This window comes from Tupaia chinensis, unplaced genomic scaffold (assembly GCF_000334495.1).
Source record: "Tupaia chinensis unplaced genomic scaffold, TupChi_1.0 Scaffold143654_1, whole genome shotgun sequence".
In the NCBI taxonomy this organism is placed as follows: Eukaryota; Metazoa; Chordata; class Mammalia; order Scandentia; family Tupaiidae; genus Tupaia; species Tupaia belangeri.
The window spans coordinates 954,773-973,052 of record NW_006203502.1 but is presented as its reverse complement, the minus strand read 5'-3'; the positions used below and the strand labels follow the sequence as shown (position 1 = coordinate 973,052).

At 41.6% G+C, this 18,280-nt stretch overlaps 1 protein-coding gene and 1 long non-coding RNA gene across 2 annotated transcripts in view; one reads left to right on the top strand and one right to left on the bottom strand.

The window, feature by feature from the left end:
• LOC102489344 (uncharacterized) lies at window positions 1-8,784 on the bottom strand. The gene is made up of 3 exons (XR_336866.2): window positions 8,513-8,784; window positions 7,839-7,898; window positions 1-50 (listed from the first exon to the last, which is right to left on the bottom strand). It is a non-coding gene; the product is annotated as an uncharacterized LOC102489344 (long non-coding RNA).
• Window positions 8,785-8,836: 52 nt separating this feature from the next.
• ZNF568 (zinc finger protein 568) overlaps window positions 8,837-18,280 on the top strand; it is a 181,482-nt gene continuing 172,038 nt past the window's right edge. Inside the window, exons 1-3 of the mRNA XM_006164675.3 lie at window positions 8,837-9,102; window positions 14,302-14,580; window positions 16,960-17,018. Coding sequence (XP_006164737.1) covers window positions 14,547-14,580; window positions 16,960-17,018 — 93 coding nt within the window. The 5' untranslated portion in view covers window positions 8,837-9,102; window positions 14,302-14,546. The remainder of the gene's footprint in view (window positions 9,103-14,301; window positions 14,581-16,959; window positions 17,019-18,280) is intronic.

The window sequence follows — 18,280 nt, the reverse complement described above, 5'->3', positions numbered from 1 at the left end:
TTTCCCTTCTTACAATAAGGAGATTACAGCTGGCTTAGAACTGGAAAGTCCTGCTCACAAGAAAAGACATGGGACATGGTTATGCTGTGGTGTCCCAGAACTCAGATCCAATCCCTTGGTGATCAAGTCAGAGATGCCACTACAGGATGGACCAGAGAAAGGTAGAGAAGATAAAGCTTCGGTCACAGCCCACTGCAGCTGCCCATTTCCAACTCTTCCATTCCATTCCAACTCACACCATTCCTTGGGAAACAGGGAGCAGAAATTCAGCTGGTTACTCAAAGTGAATAATTCACAACAGAGAAAGGAGACATTTCCACAGGCAGACTTTGAATTTGGGGAGATTGTTATCCTTACCCACTGAAACAAGATTGCTGAAATTCTCCAACATCACTTCTTTGTATAAATTCATCTGACCAGAGTCCAGGCATTCCCATTCCTCCTGAGAGAAGTCTATGGATACATCCCTGAATATCACTGACCCCTGGGGAGAACACACACACACACACACACACACACACACACATTTTCACAAAGAAAAGCAATTAAGAAAAAGATGGTAATAGTAGAGGAGGTAGTGGAAGGTTCTGCAGGAAAGGAACAGAGTGAACACATTTAAGGGGCTGGAACCTTGCATCAGTAAAAGACAGATCCGCTGGGGAGAGAGGGATATGTCTAGAAAATATACAAACAGAATGGGCTTTTCCGATAATACGAAATAGCGAGTATCCAGCTCAATAAGTTCTTCCCCTCTTCCCTTTCTGCCTGTAAGCTGTAAGGGAGTGAAAACTGTGATAAACTTTCAGAAATCTTTCATTTTTCAGTAAAATTTCAGAATTTTGAAGAAAAATAGAACTTTCTGAAAGCTTCTAAGGAGATAACACAGATCACACAAAAAACCCTGAAGAACGAGAATAATGGACTTTTCTAGAAAACACTAAATATGTACTTGTACGTATAGCACTTCCCTAAGATCTGTGAGTTGTTTCACTAAATTATTGAACCTAAAAGAAGATGATTGGAACTCCTCAGTTTGTGGCTAGCTGTGCAGAGTACATTGTCTTGGGGAAACCCAAGACTTGTGGCTGGTGTCTGAAGCAGGGATAGTCTTCTGAGACTGAGCTCCTTCATCTGTGGAATCTATTCATTCTGGTAGTACCAAAATTGAGTTCAATTGTAGTACACCCAGTTGGTGCCGAAGAATTCGTTGTTTTGAAAAGAACATATATTACCATTCCACGAGAGAAATGAAGTACTTCTCCTTCATCTTAGACCAAGCAAGGGGACCCTGTTAGACCCCAAGATCCAAAGTGGAATGACAAGATTCTTTGGGAAAATTTTTACTGTGTTTAGAAGGTACAAATAATGATTCCTGCTCCCCTCTTCTAACTAGATGTGGACCTAGTGAACAACATGATGTCAATAAAGGAATGAATCACAGAATACCAAAGTGTGTAACAGGTATTATAAGTAGTCATTTCTTTTTTAAAAAAATTATTTAACTTTACTTGTTTATTATTTATTTTAATTTTGATCAGAGGGACAGAGTGAGAGAGAGAGAGGGAAAGTGAGAAAGCAAGCCAACAGGTCCGGGACTCTAACCACAGTTGGCCATGTGAGAATCCAACGCCCTTACCCACCATGCCACCTGCCAGCCCTGTAAGTAGTCATTTCAAAGAGACATGCTGCCCATATGACAGGAAAAACAATTAGAGGTTTCCATAGGGATTTATCTGAAAAGCCTATAAAAAATACTCTAAGAAAAGAGTTAGTGTTGAACATATACTAAGGCAAGAGAGGTCACCACTAAAACAGGTCAAGGAAGATTTTCTTTTCTTTTCTTCTTCTTTCCGTCCTTTGGTTCAAATCTCATAGGATCAAGAGACTATCTATCAGATGGGAGAAAGAGAAGTTCAGGATGAAGAAGTCAAGAAGCTTAATGTGCTCCCCTTTCACACTCCAAACTTCTAGCTTAAAGCAAGTATAAGCTCAGAGAAGAGGCTTTATGTGAAATTTACATATTATTGCAATGATCTAGAGGTTTTACTTAGTAAAATGAGACTGATCTTGTGACTGAAAGCCAAAACAAACAAACAAACAAACAAACAAAGGATACCAAAGAGTGATCAAAACAATGATAGGCACTACATAAGTTTTTACCCAGGGCAACAGAAGAATTAGCCCACAGAATAGGTTGAGAGCAAAAATTATAGCGGGGGAAAGCAATTTATTGTGGAGGGCATTGCATACAGAAGCCATCTTGAGCTATCCACCATCTTGAGCTATCCACCATCTTGGAAACCATTAGGCTTCACTTCCTCACTGAGCAAACCGGTTCTCAGAAATCATGTGACCAACTGTTCTCCCCAAGGGGGCAGTTGGGTTTCTAGGCAACAGGAGAGATCCACTCACACCAATGATTAGTTCATGCGGTTCTATCTCATTTGCATTTCGGGCAACCAATTGGTGCCCACCAGCCTGTATATAACTCGCCATTTTTTCCTCAATAAACAGAAGAAGAAGACTTGATCAGCACCTCGTATTGTCTCCCCCAGGGAACCTGTTTGACTGTCCCCGTGGGTCGGGACAATTTATTTTGCTTGTTTCATATGAAGTCCTGCTGATCTCAAAGTGCTGATTATAAGTAGATTTCATTTTCCAGATACACAGTCATATTATCTATAAAAATCACTGATAATCTTACATCCTATTTTCTTTTCTTAAAATAATTATTTTATTGGGACCAGCAGTTAGTGTAATGGCTATGTCGCTGGACTCCCACATAGTTGACCGCGGTTTGCGTCCCGGACCTGGTAGCTTAAAACTCACGCTGGGCGCGTGTGTGTGCGTGCCCAAGATCCCGAGCGAGAGGAGAATGGAGGAGAAGGGATTGCGGCATGGCCATCCCCCCTGAGGAGTGATTCTCGCTTTCTGTCTCTCTGGTGAGCGCACACGCCCTATGGCAAAAACCTCTCCAAAAAAAAAAAAAGAAAGAATAAAAAAGAAAGAAAGAAAAAAAGAGAAAGAGAAAATAATTATTTTATTTAATTGTATTTATTCATTTATTTTAATTTGACTGGAAAGGGACAGAGAGAGAGAAAGTGAGAAAGCAAGCCACTATGTACGGTACTCGAACCATGGTTGGCCATGTGGGAGTCTAGTGTTCCAAACCATCACACCGCCTGATGGCCCCTTACATCCTATTTTCTAAATTTCCTTCATTCTTTCTTTTTTGGTGCCAGATGGCAGGTGCACTTGCTTACAAGAGACAGAGTGAGGGATAGGGAGAAAGCTCTCCAAATGGGAAGTAGTCACGCAGCAATCCCTTCTCTATTTTTCCATCCTGCCTAGATTTTATCATGTATTCACTTGGGAGAAGAACCCAAAAATTCTAGCTGCCTGCCATCCCCACTCTCTTCTCCTGCGATGAGGCAAGGTTCTTTCATGTCATATTGTAGGACGAGCAGATAGTGTAATGGTTACATCGCTGGACTCCCATGTAGTCAACTGTGGATCAAGTCCTTGACCTGGCAGCTTAAACTCATGCAGGGCGCATATGTGTGCAAGACCAAAATCCCAAGAGGACAATGGAGAAGAAGGAATTGTGGCGTGGCCATCCCCCCTGGGGGGGGGGGGGTGTGATTTCTCGCTTTCTGTCTCTCTGGCAAACACACGCACCTATAGCAAAAATCTCTTTTAAAAAATGAAAAGACAAAAAGAAACAAACAAGGACAAGAAAAAGAAAGAATAGGGGGCCAGCAGGAGGTGTGTTGGTTAAGGTGCTGGACTTCCATGTGGCCCACTACAGTTTGAGTCCTATGTCACTGGACTCTCATGTGGTCGACCACAGCTCGAGTCCCGGATCCGGTGGCTTAAATTAATACCAGGAGTGTGTGCCTGCGTGCCCAAAATCCTGAGAGGAGAATGGAGAAGGGACTGTGGTGTGGTCATCCCCCCTGGGGGGTGATTTCTTGCTTTCTGTCTCTCTTTCTCTCTGTCTTTCTGGCAAGTGCACATGCCCTGTAGCAAAACAAAAACAAAAACAAACAAACAAAAAAACCAACAACAACAACAAAAAACTTCTCCAAAAGTTTAAAAACTGTTAAGTCTCAAGCAGATACATAAAAAGAAATGCACAATTAGATATATTATACCAAAATTACAGAAAAGCCAAAACAGGGAGAAAGTCTTTAAAAATCAGCAAGAGAAGGGACAACAAGTGTGATAGAGGTGGTGCACTCCCACATGGCTGATGGTAGCTCAAGTCCCAGACCTGGCAGCTTGCTTTCTCATGTTCCCCCCACCCCTATTTCTTTGGTCAAACTAAAATGAATAAATAGGGGCTGACAGGTGGCATGGTCGTTAAGGGTGCTGGACTTCCACATTGTCGACGGCAGTTCACATACCAGACCTAGTGACTTGCTTTTTTTTTTTTTTTTTTAGAGGTTTTAACTATAGGGTGCATGTGTTCACCAGAGAGACAGAAAGCGAGAAATCACTCCTCCCACCAGGGGATGGCCACACTGCAATCCCTTCTCTTCCATTCTCCTCTTGGGATCTTGGGCACGCACATACACATGCCTGGTGTGAGTTTAAGCCACCGGGTCCAGGACTCGAACCATGGTTGACTACATGGGAGTCTAGAGACAAAGCCACTATGCCAACTGCTGATCCAGTGACTTGCTTTTGCACTTTCCCTCTCTCTCTCTCATTCTGTCCCTCTTAGGTCAAATTAAAATAAATAAATAAATAAATAAATAAATAATATTTAAAATAATATTTAATCATTTTTTTTTAATTTAGAAAACAAAACAAACAAACAAAATCACTAATAGGAGGAAAAGATAGGTTCCCTTAAAAGAATAAGAGATAATGGGACCAGCAGTTGGTGTAATGGCTATGTCACTGGACTCCCACATAGTCGACTGCGGTTTGAGTCCCAGACCTGGTGGCTTAAACTCACACTGGGCACATGTGCACGCATGCCCAGGGTCCAGCGAGGAGAATGGAGAAGGGATTGCAGCATGGCCATCCTCCGTGGAGGGTTGATTTCTCACTTTCTGTCACTGTCTCTCTCTGTCTTTCTGGCGAGCAACATGCACCCTATAGCAAAAACCTCTCCAAAAAAAAACCCAAAAAACAAAAAACTAGAACTTCTGGGGGCCAACAGGTAGTATAACGGTTAAGGTGCTAGACTCCCATGTAGTTGACTATGGTCTGAGTCCTGGACCCAGAAACTTTAAACTCACATGGCGCGTATGTTCATGTATGCCCAAAATCCCAAGAGGAGAATGGAGAAGGAATTGTGGTGTGGCCATCCTCCCAGGAGAGTGATTTCTCACTTTCTGTCTCTGTCTATCATATGCAAAAATCTCTCAAAAACAACAACAAAAAATTGTAACTTCTATTCACAAAACTACTTTAAAATAACTGATAAAATAGTCCAAATAGTAGGACAAAATAATTAATAAAGTATCCATATCTATATTATACATAAATATCTCCTATGTATCAATAAATGTTAATTGAAGATAAAAACAGTGAATGTGAACACAATACTGGGAACCAGCAGTTGGCGTAATGGCTATGTCGCTAGACTCCCCATACAGTCAACCGTGGTTCAAGTCCCAGACCCAGTGGTTTAAACTCACACTGGGCATGTGTGCATGTGTGCCCAAGATCCTGAGAGGAGAATGGAGACGAGATTGTGGAGTGGCCACCGCCCCCCACCGGGGGGTGATTTCCTGCTTTCTGGCGAGTGTATGCTCCCTACAGCAAAAACCTCTCCCCCCCCAAAAAAAAAAATCAAAAGAAGAAATCCTAATAACCAACAAACAAATGAAATGATGTCCAATATTATTATCATGGAAATCCAAATCCAAATCTCTGTATGTATGTGTCTTTGTGTATGTACAGACAGTTAAATAAGGATTTAAGGGTGACATAATATATCTGAAATACTATATAAACTGTAGCTTTTAAAAAATAATTTTGGGGCCCGCAGGTGGCGTAGTGGTTAAGGTGCTAGACTCTCACATGGTCTACTGTAGAGTCCTGGACCCAGTAGCTTGAAACTTAACGCTGGGCACATGTGTATGTACCCAAAATCCTAAGAGGAGAATGGAGGAGAAAGGACTGTAGTATGGTCATTTTCCCTGGGGGGTGATTTATCACTCTTTGTCTCTCTGGTGAACACATGTGCCCTATAGAAAAAAATCTCTCTTCAAAAAGAAAACGTATTTTTTGGGAACCAGCAGTTAGCGTAATGGCTATGTCGCTGGACTCCCACGTAGTCGACTGTGGTTGGCGTCTCAGACCCGGTGGCTTAAATCTCATGCCGGGCGCGTGTGCGTGCGTACCCAAGATCCCGAGAGGAGAATGGAGGAGAAGGGATTGCAGCGTGACCATCCCCCCTGGGGGGTGATTTCTCGCTTTCTGTCTCTATGTCTCTGTCTGTCTGGCGAGCGCACGCGCCCTATAGCGACAACCTCTCCAAAAAAAAAAGAAAAAAAGAAAACGTATTTTTAAAATTATTATTTTTTAAGTTTTCTACAGGACACATGTGTGCAGCAGTGAGAGACAGAGGGGAAGAAAGAGAGAATGGGAAAGTGAGAAAACAAGTCACAAGGTTTGGGACCTGAACTGCAGTTGACCATGTGGAAGTCCAGTATCTTAACCACCATGCAACTTCCTGCACCCCACCCGAGCTCTTTCATACAAAGAAATATGTATCTTTGAAATGGTATTCACCAACATCATTTGGTGACAGAGGAGAATATTTATGACACTTTTTAATTAAAATATAGGATATCAAATGGTATAGACAGTATAATTTGATCTTGGAAAAATAGTGAAAACACATTAAAATATTAACACTAATATTACTAGAATGCCTAATTTAAATTTTTCTTGGTAATTCTGCTTTTGAAATCTCTAAAATAATCATGCTTTCATTTTTATTTACTTTTTAAAGATTGACTTAATTTTAATTATTATGATTATTATTTTTTAAATTTGACCAAGAGAGAAAGTAAAGAAAGCAAGCCTGCAGTTCCAAGACTTGAACTGTGGTCAGCCATGTGAGAGTCCAGCACCTTAACCACCATGCCACCTGCTGGCCCCAATCATGCTTTTATTTTAAAATCATAATATTATAAATGTTGTACTTAAGAAGAAGAAAGTTCATGGGACCAGCAGATGGCGTAATTATTGGCCGATGACAGTTAAGAGTCCCTGACCTGACAGCTTCAAAATCACACTGAGTACATGTGCAAGTGTGCCAAAGATCCTGGGAAGCGAATGGAGAAGAAAGGATTGTGGTGTGGCCAACCCCTGGGGGGGAGGTGATTTCTCGCTTCCTGTCTCTCTTTGTTTTTCCAGTGAGCACGCACAGCCTGTAGCAAAAATCTCTCTTCAAAAAAAAGTTCAGCAAGCAGAAGTGAAGGTATTTTTCAAATAAGTGAACATTATGGCTTTAATTTCAAGCCCAACTACCCTTTCTATAGAGTGAGGGGAATTACAGGGACCTATAATCAAATTATATTGATTGATTGAGAGATTTTGCTATACGGCAAAAAGATTTCTTGCTCACTTGCCAGAGAGACAGAAAGTGAGAAATCAACCACTCTGCAATCTCTTTTCTATTCTCCTCTGGGATCTTAGGCACTTACCACGCACAAGCCCCAGCCTGAGTTTTAAGCCACTGGGTCTGGGACTGGAACCTCAGTGGACTATGTGGGAGTCCAGGGATGTAACCCTTATAACATCTGCTGGTCCCTGACATATCTTTATTACACAAGATTCTTCTGAAGGAAATCAAAGAGGAAAACTTAATATACCTTAGATATTGCACGTAGAAGTTCATCGTGCATTCTTTTCTCCTCTTTTGGGCAACTCACCTGGAGAAGTGTAGAACCAAGAGGAAAAAAAATGGTTAGATACCAAATTTTTCTTGATACCCAAAGTGATCAGGTCAGAGGTCGACCCCAGTCCCATCCCCATTACCCAGTACACACAATGAACACAGATCAGAGAAGAAGGGGGCATCAAATGTAATTCCAGCATCTCTGGGAAAGCCTGAGTTCACAATTCATTGAGGCTATAATCTGACCAGAACTCAGATTTCCTGGGCACAGAATTCGAATCACAGTCGCACAGTTGATGGAAACCCTATACCCACACACCACCACGCACCCACCACCGGGCACACACAATTACAGCCGCATAGCCACAGGCACTCCACAGTGTTGCAGAGTCACAATCAAACACCACATACACCACCCATGGGGACACACACACACTCATAACACCACAATGACAGACAACGCATATCCACACCTAAAGCCGCAGTGTCTATTTCACAATTCCACAACCTCGCCTCCACAGGCCGTTCGTTCCTCCGAGGCCCTAGTTCTCCACTTGCCTCCGGTACCCTCGCCGTAAGGCCTTTCCACCTTTCCCGGTCGGAACGTCAAGACCTGAAGGGGCTTTCTCGGGGATCGTGATCTCTCACCTCATGGATCTAACGGTCCCGCCAGGCGTTGACGAAACGTTCGAGCTCCTGCGAGACGAGAGACAAACCACCAGGCCCTCTGGATAACGTGGTTCGGAGGGCGACACACATCGATTCCCTCTCAGCGTTTGTCTGGATCCACCCGGAACGACTGCTCCTGCAGCTTCAGCAGAGTTTCACAGCGGCGCGTCCTAATAGGTCAGCGCGCGGGAGCGGAGCCTCCAGGGTGACCATGGTCGCCCCGACCCGGCTCGCCCCGCCTCCCTCCACAGGAAGCGCAGACTGCGTCCTGGCCGGAAGTTGAGGCGCCGTGGGGCCTTCTGGGAGGCGTGATCTGGAGCGTCGCAGGCGCCGAGGGAGGGTTAGGCGAATGTCCGAGAGCTGTCGACCGGTCAGCTTCTCTCTCCGCGTGCACATTCAGGCGCTTCCGGCAGGTGACGCTGCCTCTCCCCGCTGCGTGGTTGAAGAAGGAACTCCTGCGGTCTCGAGTGCGCCCGCCGCGGGCCCCTGACCGCGCCGAGCCTTTTCAGAGGCCGGGGGAGTCCGGAGTAGCGGCAGTGAGGAGCGCTCTGGTTGCCACTACGCTCCTGGTGAGTGGTTGCAGTTGTTGGGACAAAAATTGATGGGAATTAGTCCACGCATGTAATTACGTGTGGCATGTGTGATTGTGATGGGGTGAGTAATTGTGTAACTTGAAGGCACGGTGATGTTTGTGGCTATGTGTAAATTGTGGTTAAGGGTGGTTGTGGTTATGTGTAATTGTGGTTAAGGATGTGTTGTCGTGTGCAAGACTGGGATGTGTAGTGGGTTTTGTCTCATTTGAGTTGGCATAGTTGGTAACTGTTTGGGGAAAAAACAGTCATCTATTTGTTTTCTGGTGGTCCGCCCTCCCCAGTGTCCACTTCTTAATTCACTCTTTTATTCCTTTGTAGTCCTTGACACTGTTCTCTCTACCTTTACATTTTCCTGGTGATCATTTCCAGGTTTATTATCATTTCATGGCTTGCATCTTTTATTCGTATTAGTTAATTATTACCATGATAATAATTGTTACCCAACAAACCATCTCTAAAATCAGTGGCATGTAACAGCAAGTGTTTATTTGCAGGTATGCAGGTTGGGTTTACGGGTTTACTGCGTTCAGTTCATTTAGACTGGGCTTGGAGTGACTGGGCTGCAGGATGAATTCAGACCTTTACATGTGTTCTTTCTGGGGCTCTGTCTAAAAGGACAGTAGTTACCAGAGTATGTTCAGCTCATGATTAATCAAGAGAACAAGACAGATCATGTAACTACCCTTAAAGATCTCTGCTCCCAAGGAGACTAATAATACATCTGCCGAAGCAAGTCCCGTTGCTGAACTTAACATCAGCTATTCCCAGAGTTAAAGGGCAAGGCAAAATTTCCTGGCCAAAAACGTAAATATGTTATCCTGTTAAAAGGGGATGAAGAATCGGGCTAAGATTACAGTCTACCTCATTAAGAAACATACCTTTTTATCCTAGTGAATGTCTGTTAGAGTTTACTTTTGTCCGATAATACTGCTTTTCAAGTTGTTTGTTCCTTTGTTTTGTTTAATTTGCTGTAAGACTTCTGCACTTGCTGGAAAGAAAAAGTGAGAAAACACCCCTGCCTCCAGGAGGGATGACCATATAAAGCAATACCTTCTCCTCTATTCAGCTCTCGGGACTTTGGGCACACATGCACATGAACCCAGCATGTTCTTCAAGCCACCTGGTATGGGACTTGAACCACGAAGTTGGCCATATGGGATCCAGCTGCCTTAATCACCATACTCCTGGCTGGCCCAGCTTTTCAAGTTTTATTATTATATTTGTCAGGAGTTTCACTTTCCAACCCCTTTCCTTTTTCATTCTGTGTCTTGTCTTTTTTTGGGGGGTGGGGGGAGGAGAGGTTTTTGCTATAGGAAGCGTGCACTTGCCAGAGATACAGAGAGAGACAGAAAAATAGAAAGCAAGAAATCACCCCCTGGGGGGGATGGCCATGCCACAATCCCTTCTCCTCCATTCTCCTCCCAGGATCTTGGGCACATGCACCCAGCATGAGTTTAAGCCACCGGGTCTGGGACTGGAACCGCACTCAACTACATGGGAGTTCAGCGACACAGCCATTACGCCAACTGCTGATCCCAGTCTTTCTGTGTCTTGTAAAGAGCGTATTTCTGGGCTTTAACTCATTTGTCTCTTTCGAGTGTTATTTTTTTTAAAGAATTATTTTTATTTAACTTCATTTATTTTAATTTGACCAGAGAAGGGTCGGGGTGGGAGGAGTGAGAAAGCAAGCAGCTAGGTCTGGTATTCGGACCAAAGTCCAGCGCCATTAACCACCACACTACCTGCTCCCCTCTTTTGACTGTTATTTTAATAGGTGATTTTTTTCAGTTGCATTTATTATAATAGGTGTTAATTTTTTTTTCTTTTTCTTTTTCTTTTTTTTAAGTTTTTGCCATAGGGTGTGTGTGTTCTCAGAAAAGAGACATCTGAATTGAGACAGTGAGAGGGAAAGTGAGAAATGACTCCCCCAGCGGGAATGGTCATACTGTATTCCTTTCTCCTCCATTGTCCTCCTGGGATTTTGGGCACACTCTCTATATGTACTAGGCATGATTTTCAAGCTGGCAGGTCCAGGACTTGAACAGTAGTCAGCCATGTAGGAGTCCAGTGTCACCTTGACAGTTGCTGGTCCCTCGTATGCTTTTTAAAAATTGTGCATCTTTACCTTCCTCATTTTTTCTCTCCTGCCCTTGTTGCTTTTTTAATTTTTAATTTATTTATTTTTAATTGCCAAGGGACTCATGCTCTTGCCAGAGAGAAAGGGGAAAAGAAAGAGAAAAGGCACCCCTTCCAACGAGGCATGGTCACGTACAATCCTTTTTCCTCCGTTCTTTTTTCTCCATCAGAATTTTGGGCATAATCATGTGCCCTGCGTGTTTTTCAAGCTGCTGAGACTGCGATGCAAACTATATCTACCTCCCTTAACCACTGTGCAATAGGCTGACTCTCCTTCTTAATATTTTCTTTTTTAAATTGTTGCTCTATGGTTTGTTCACTCTTCAGAAAAAGAGGGAAACAAGAAAGCACCCTCTAGTGGAGATGGCCACGCTGCAATCTCTTCTCCATTCTCCCCTCAGTATTATGGATATGCATTACATGCACTTGGCTTGTTTTTTCAAGCCTCCGGGTTGACCTTGTGGGATCCAGCCCCCTTATCCAGCATGACATTAACTGGCCAAGGCTGAATAGTTGTATGTATATTTTATATGGATGAACATTTATCTATCCATTTATCCATTAGTGAACTTTTGGACTACTGTAACATTTTGACTACTGCAAGTAAAACTCCTATAAACATGGGTATGAAAATTTCTGAGCCCCTGCTTTCCATCATTTTGTGTATATACTCAGAAATAGAATTAATGGATCATAATTCTATTTTTTAAAAGAATTATTTTATTTAACTTTATTTATTTATTTTTAGTTTGACCGGAAGGGACAGAGCAAGAGAGGGAGAGAGGGAAAGTGAGAAAGCAAGCCACCAGGTCCAGGACTTGAACCGTGGTCAGCCATCTGGGATGCCTGCTAACCCCCCCATAATTTTTTTTTTCGACTTCCATATTGTTTTCTTTAGTGGCTGTGCCATTTTATCTATATATTATTGAGCTCCTATTGAAAAGCTAAGTCACTTTTTTCATGGGGTTTAATATGGGAGCAGGGTGGATAAACAGTATATATAATAAATTATATAGTTTGTTAGGTGATGATTGTCATGAAAAAAGCGATAACTGTGTGAGGAATATTAGTATATCTCAATCATTGCACGTGTCAAAATTTATTGTAATTAAACATTTTTTGTTTTATTACTTTAGTCGTATCATACAAGGTAAAGATTACTCTACTTTTTTTTTTTTTTTTTTTGGAGAGATTTTTCACTGTAGGGCGCGTGCGCTCGCCAGACAGACAGAGACAGACATAGAGACAGAAAGCGAGAAATCACCCCCCAGGGGGGATGGTCACGCCGCAATCCCTTCTCCTCCATTCTCCTCTCGGGATCTTGGGCACGCATGCACACGCGCCCGGCGTGAGTTTTAAGCCACCGGGTCCGGGACACAAACCGCGGTCGACTACGTGGGAGTCCAGCGACATAGCCATTACGCTAACTGCTGGTTCCCAGGATTACTCTACTTTTTGTGTGTCTCTTTTTTGTTTTAGGATGTTACCACAGGGTGTGTGTGTATTTGCCAGAGAGAGAGAGAGAGAGAGAGACAGAAACAGAGAGAGGGAAAGTGAGAAATCATCCCCCAGGGGAATGACCATGCAACAGTCCCCTCTCCTCCATTCTTCTATTGGGATTTTGGACACACACACACACACAAATGTACCTGGTATGATTTCTAAGCCAGCAGTTCCAGAATTTGAACCATGGTCTGCCATGTTGGAGTCCAACGCCTTAACCACTACACCACCTGTTGGCCCCCCACTTGTATCTTTCTTTTTAACCCTTTATGCCATAAAGGATCATAGTGAATGGTAAAATAACATATTTTAACTTACTTGATAGTCATTTCATTTATTCATGCACTATCATCATAACGTGAGAGTAATTCACATTTCAAATAAGGAGTTTTAGGTTTATAAACTGCAATTCTCCTCTACTTCAATTGTCAAGTAACTCAGAGAATAAAATAGGTGGACTTTTAATTGCAACTCTCTTTTTCTCCAAATTTGCAATTATTGCTAATCTGAGTAATTGTTAACTCAGTTTTTATTTTCGTTTTTGCTATAGAGTATGTGTTCTTGCCAGAGAGAGAGAGAGTGAGAAATCACTCTCAAGGGGATGACCACGCTAAAGTCTTTTCTCCTCTAGGCTCCTCTTGAAATTTTGGGCATGTGTGCATATATGCCTGGTGTGACTCTCAAGCTACTGGGTCTGGGACTTGAACTATGGAGTTGGCCGTATGGGATCTAGTGCCTCAACCTCCATGCCATGTTCTGGCTCTTTACTCAATTTTATATCACTGCATCAAGCCTACACCTTTATACTCATAGAATATATTTGAAGAGCAGATTTATGAACATCCGTTTGCTTCTAGACTCTTGGTGTCTCTTAATACTTGGTTCAGCTTAGGTGGGTGTGTCTGAATTTTCCTCCAGAGTCCTGATAGTCTCTGCATCCAGCATCTCTTGCCAGTGATTCTAGAGAGTATGAATTAGAAGCAATGAAGATAAGTATTTAGAGTTGTATTAGTAATCTGTTACTATGCAATAAATTTAAAACTTTGTGACTGAAACAGAAATAAACACTGTCTCATGATTTCTGTGGGGATTGTCTTAGCTAGGTATTCTGTCCCCAGTATCTCACAAAGTTGCAGTCAGCATGTTAGCAGGGCTGTAGTCATCAGAAGCCTGGATGAGGGGCTGCACAATTTGCTTCCATGATAGCTGGCAAGCTAGTGTTAGCTGTTGATAGAAGGCCTCTCCCTAGGGTTGGTTGAATGTCTTTATGGTATGGTAGGTATCTTTCCTCAAAGTACATGATCCAAAAATATCCAAGACAGAAACCCTAGTGTCTTTTAGAACTTAATATTGGAAGTCATATGCTGTCATTTCCATGATATCCTACTGTTTATAATGTCAACCTGATTAAGTGCAGGAGAGGTTATAACAAGACATGCATATCAGAAGACAGTAATTATTTGGGGACATCTTGAAGGCTGGTTATCATTGGGATCTACTGAGAAAACATCATGTAAATTGTATTTATGTCCTAAGCCCACAGATCCTGGCTCCAAAAGGGTAGGACAGATCTGTGTTATGAATAGAAAGAAGCCTATGGAACAAGTGTCTATCATGGAAGACTTACTGACTTGAGACCTACCCAGGAGGATGAAGCATCCTGGATAAGAGTTGACCCTCACGTTCCTGGACCTGTAGCCTGTCTTGACTCTTCTGCCCAGAGTGCATAAGGTCTGAATGACATCTCAGCCTTTGGAGAATTCAGCAATAGTTGTGTGGCAATGGAGCATTTGACCCAGACAATGGAAAGGAGAGGTAAGGTGGCTCAGAGATAGGTTGAATTCAGAAGAGAAAGACTGCACACACAGGGATAGTTGTAAGAGGTTAAGAAATTCAGTATTCCTGCCAAGAGAGTTCACATGGCTGTTACTGACTTTGCATTTGTCTTTTATTTTATTTATTTAAATGTTTGATTTTTTTTTTTTCAGTTTTTTGGTATAGGGCACATGGACTAACAAGAGAAAGAGAAAAATCACCCCCCCCCTGGGATGACGGATGGCCATGCTTCAGTCCCTTCCCCTTGATTCTTCTCTCAGGATTTTGGGCATACATGCATGCCTGGTGTCATTTTCAAGCCATTGGGTTTGGAACTTGAACCACAAAGTTGGCCATGGGGAATCTAGCCACCTTAACCTCCACACCACCTGCTGCCTCAGCTACCTTATTTTCTTTAAATGCCATTATGGGAGCCAGCAAGTGCTGAAGCGTTTAGGGCAGTGGCCTCCCACATGACTGACCACAGTTTGAGTCTTGGACCTGGTGACTTGAAAATCACACTGGGCGTGTGTGTTTGCCTGCCCAAAATCTTGAGAGGAGAATGGAGGAAAAGGGATTGCAGCATGGCCATTACCCTGTGGGATGATTTCTCACTTTCTCTCTCTCTCTCTCTCTGATGAGCACACATGCCCTATGGCAAAAAACTTTTAAAAATGCTGTTACGTAATTATAAACAGAAGTTTCATATTTGATCCTTCATCCCCTGCTCCCATTCCCCAGAGGCAACCATTTTCAATATTTTTATCTGTATATCCTAATATTCAACTCCATTTTTCTGAGTAACATCCTTATATTACTAATGATTGATTTCTCAGTTCTATAATAGATATTTCCTATTGACAGTGAAGAATTTAGTTCTTTCTCACTACCTAACCCCTTTACTTATCTCCATCCCAACACACTTCTCTTTGCACTTGTTTCTTTTTTTTAAGAATTATTTATTTTTATTTATTATTATTATTATGATTTTCTTTAATTTGCTATTTGACATGCATGCTCACTGGGGGCAGCGGGGAGACGGGGGAGAAAGTGAGAAAGCAAGCTGTCAAGTCCAGGACTTCAACTTCAGTCATCCTTATGGGAATCCAGTGCCTTAACCACCATACTACCCGTCAGCCCCAACCCCTTTTTCCTAATAAGGTATTTAACTGGACCATACTACCCGTCAGCCCCAACCCCTTTTTTCTAATATGGTATTTAACTCAAAGTTGAAGGTTGATCAGATGTCATCTCTGTAGGCATTTTCTTTCATGCTAGTTGATTTTCCCCATCTAGAAGTCCTAGATTTTGCTTGAGGAGTATAAGCTAGAACACTTTTTTGGGAGGCAAACAAAGAAAGGTGAAGGAGGCACTTTTTATTGTAAGATAAGAACTTTGACTTAAATTTTTTTCTCTATTTTGTTTCAACCCCACCTTTTTCTGAGTCTAAAATGCCAGACATCCAGATGCTGTATCTAGAGAAAAATCTTTGATTTTTTTTTTAAATTGGCATTGTGAAGGTAGTGTCACCATACTGTGTGGGGTGAAGATCTTAGCACCTTTTTATATCTTACATTCAGTTTCCTATTTATCAGCCCCACTCCTAAACTCCTTAGTCTTTCTAAGGCTTCCCTTCTAGGGTCCTACCATGGCTTTCCCACTGTCCCTGACCCTCACTTAAGCTTTGGCTTTCTCTGCTTAGGTTATATACCATTTATTTGTCTGCTCTTTTCCAGAATTTTGTTGACGTCTCTTATCTGCTGAAGTCCTTTATGTACTTTGTTTTTGTGATTTTTATCTTCCTTTGTTCCTTTATTGACATTTTGGTTGGGTTTGTGAGAGAGCAGAAATAAATGCAAGTATTTAGTCTTCCATCTTTTAATGCCCAAACACAGAATTTTGTTAGAGTAAAAACGAAATCGGGTTATTTAAAAATATCATTAGAATTATGACTGCATCTCATTCCATGATATGAATGTCCCATATTGCCTATAACCAGTCTCTGGTTAAGGTTTTTGTCTAAATTTTACATGGTAAAACATAATCACTTTAAAGGCATCCTAATCCTTAAATCTTTGTGGTAGCAATTATTATGTAGGTAAGGTAAATTTTCTAATAGCAGGATCCTAGGGAAATACTGTGTGCCAATAGATTTCTTAGGTATCTTAGAGTTGATTCTCCAGAAATTCCCATCAGGCCTAATATGATTAAATCATCCATGTACATTTCAGTGTCTCTATAGCTTGATGATAGTTGATGTTTCTCATGGCTCCAAGGGTCATTCATCTATAGGGGGATTTTATAGCCACTTAGTACTGAAGACTTCTATATTCTTTTGTTTAGAACTCTGAAAAAAAATTTTTGTTTCTCTTCCCTTAGCTTGGTGTTCTGAAGACTCTGCCCTTTCCAAGGAAGAAGATGATACAGTCAGGTCTCTTGTACGTTTTAAACATTTGTTTCCTGCATTATTTTGCAATGTAATTACAGTAGGTTGCTGTAGCTTACCACTGAGTTAGAAAAAAAATTAAATTGATGAAAATCAAAGTGAGAAAAAATACAGATAGAAAATAAGAACCAAGGGGAATTTGGGATATGGCTATGTAAAAATATGTACATATAGAGCTGTTAGAGTTCAAATTTGAATATGACCTGGAGAATCAGAGCAAACTGGGATACAAAGTTCATTTCATAATTTATACTGTGATCTAAGGGAAGAACTTAAGGAAAGGTAAAGCTTTTTATTTGTACCTCAATCAAAAAGAAATTCTAAAATATTTCCATAATTCTTAAAATTTTAAGTTCGGTTTTTAAAAGTCAGTCTTAACCAAAGATAAGAAACTAAAATTATCTAGAAGAGTAAATGGAACATAAGTCTTTCAAATGACCTTACATATATATCTTTTTTATTTGAGTTTTTCGAATATATTGAGCTGTGTTATGCTAATGTTCTGTGGCAAAGTCTTATAATTCTTTTTTTTTGAATTCTTTTTGTTTGTTTGTTTGTTTTTTATTTCAATTTATTTATTTGCATTCATTCATTCACTGTACATCATTACAGCATACAAAATGAGATTTTCCATCCAGAGTACACTGTATATTGTCTCAGTCAAGCACATCAACAAACATGTTATTGTCAGCAAATGATCTTCCATTTCTTGTTTTCTTTATGTTTTGCTTTTTCCCCCCCATCCTTGATTCCCTGTCTCTTACCCTCTACCATCTCCCACTCGCCTCCCACACTGTCTCTGGTATCTGTGTTTGCTTTCTATACCATTTACCCCCCACATTTTATTGAATCACCAAAGACGCTAATCAATCCAAATACCCTCATAGCAAACACAGGTGACACACACATTTCCATGAACAAAAGTCTAACTTTACGCATCCTATAAAGTAGCACCTAGCTGGGGCTACATACCCTACTGCAGTCATTGAATAGATTTTTTTTTTCCTGAAACTTTTTTTTTTTGTAACTCAATTTACATTCCTTCCATAAGAATCATCACAGCACACAAAATGCAATCTCCCATCCAGTAAACACTGCATAGTGACTCAATCATGCATATTACAAAAAATTTTCCATTTCTAGTTTCTAGAATTATTTCCACCCCTCTTTCTGACCCTCTGTCCCTTCCCACTGTCCTCTCACACCACCTCCGGTGTCCACAATTGTCCTCCATTCCCTTCCCACCCACATTGC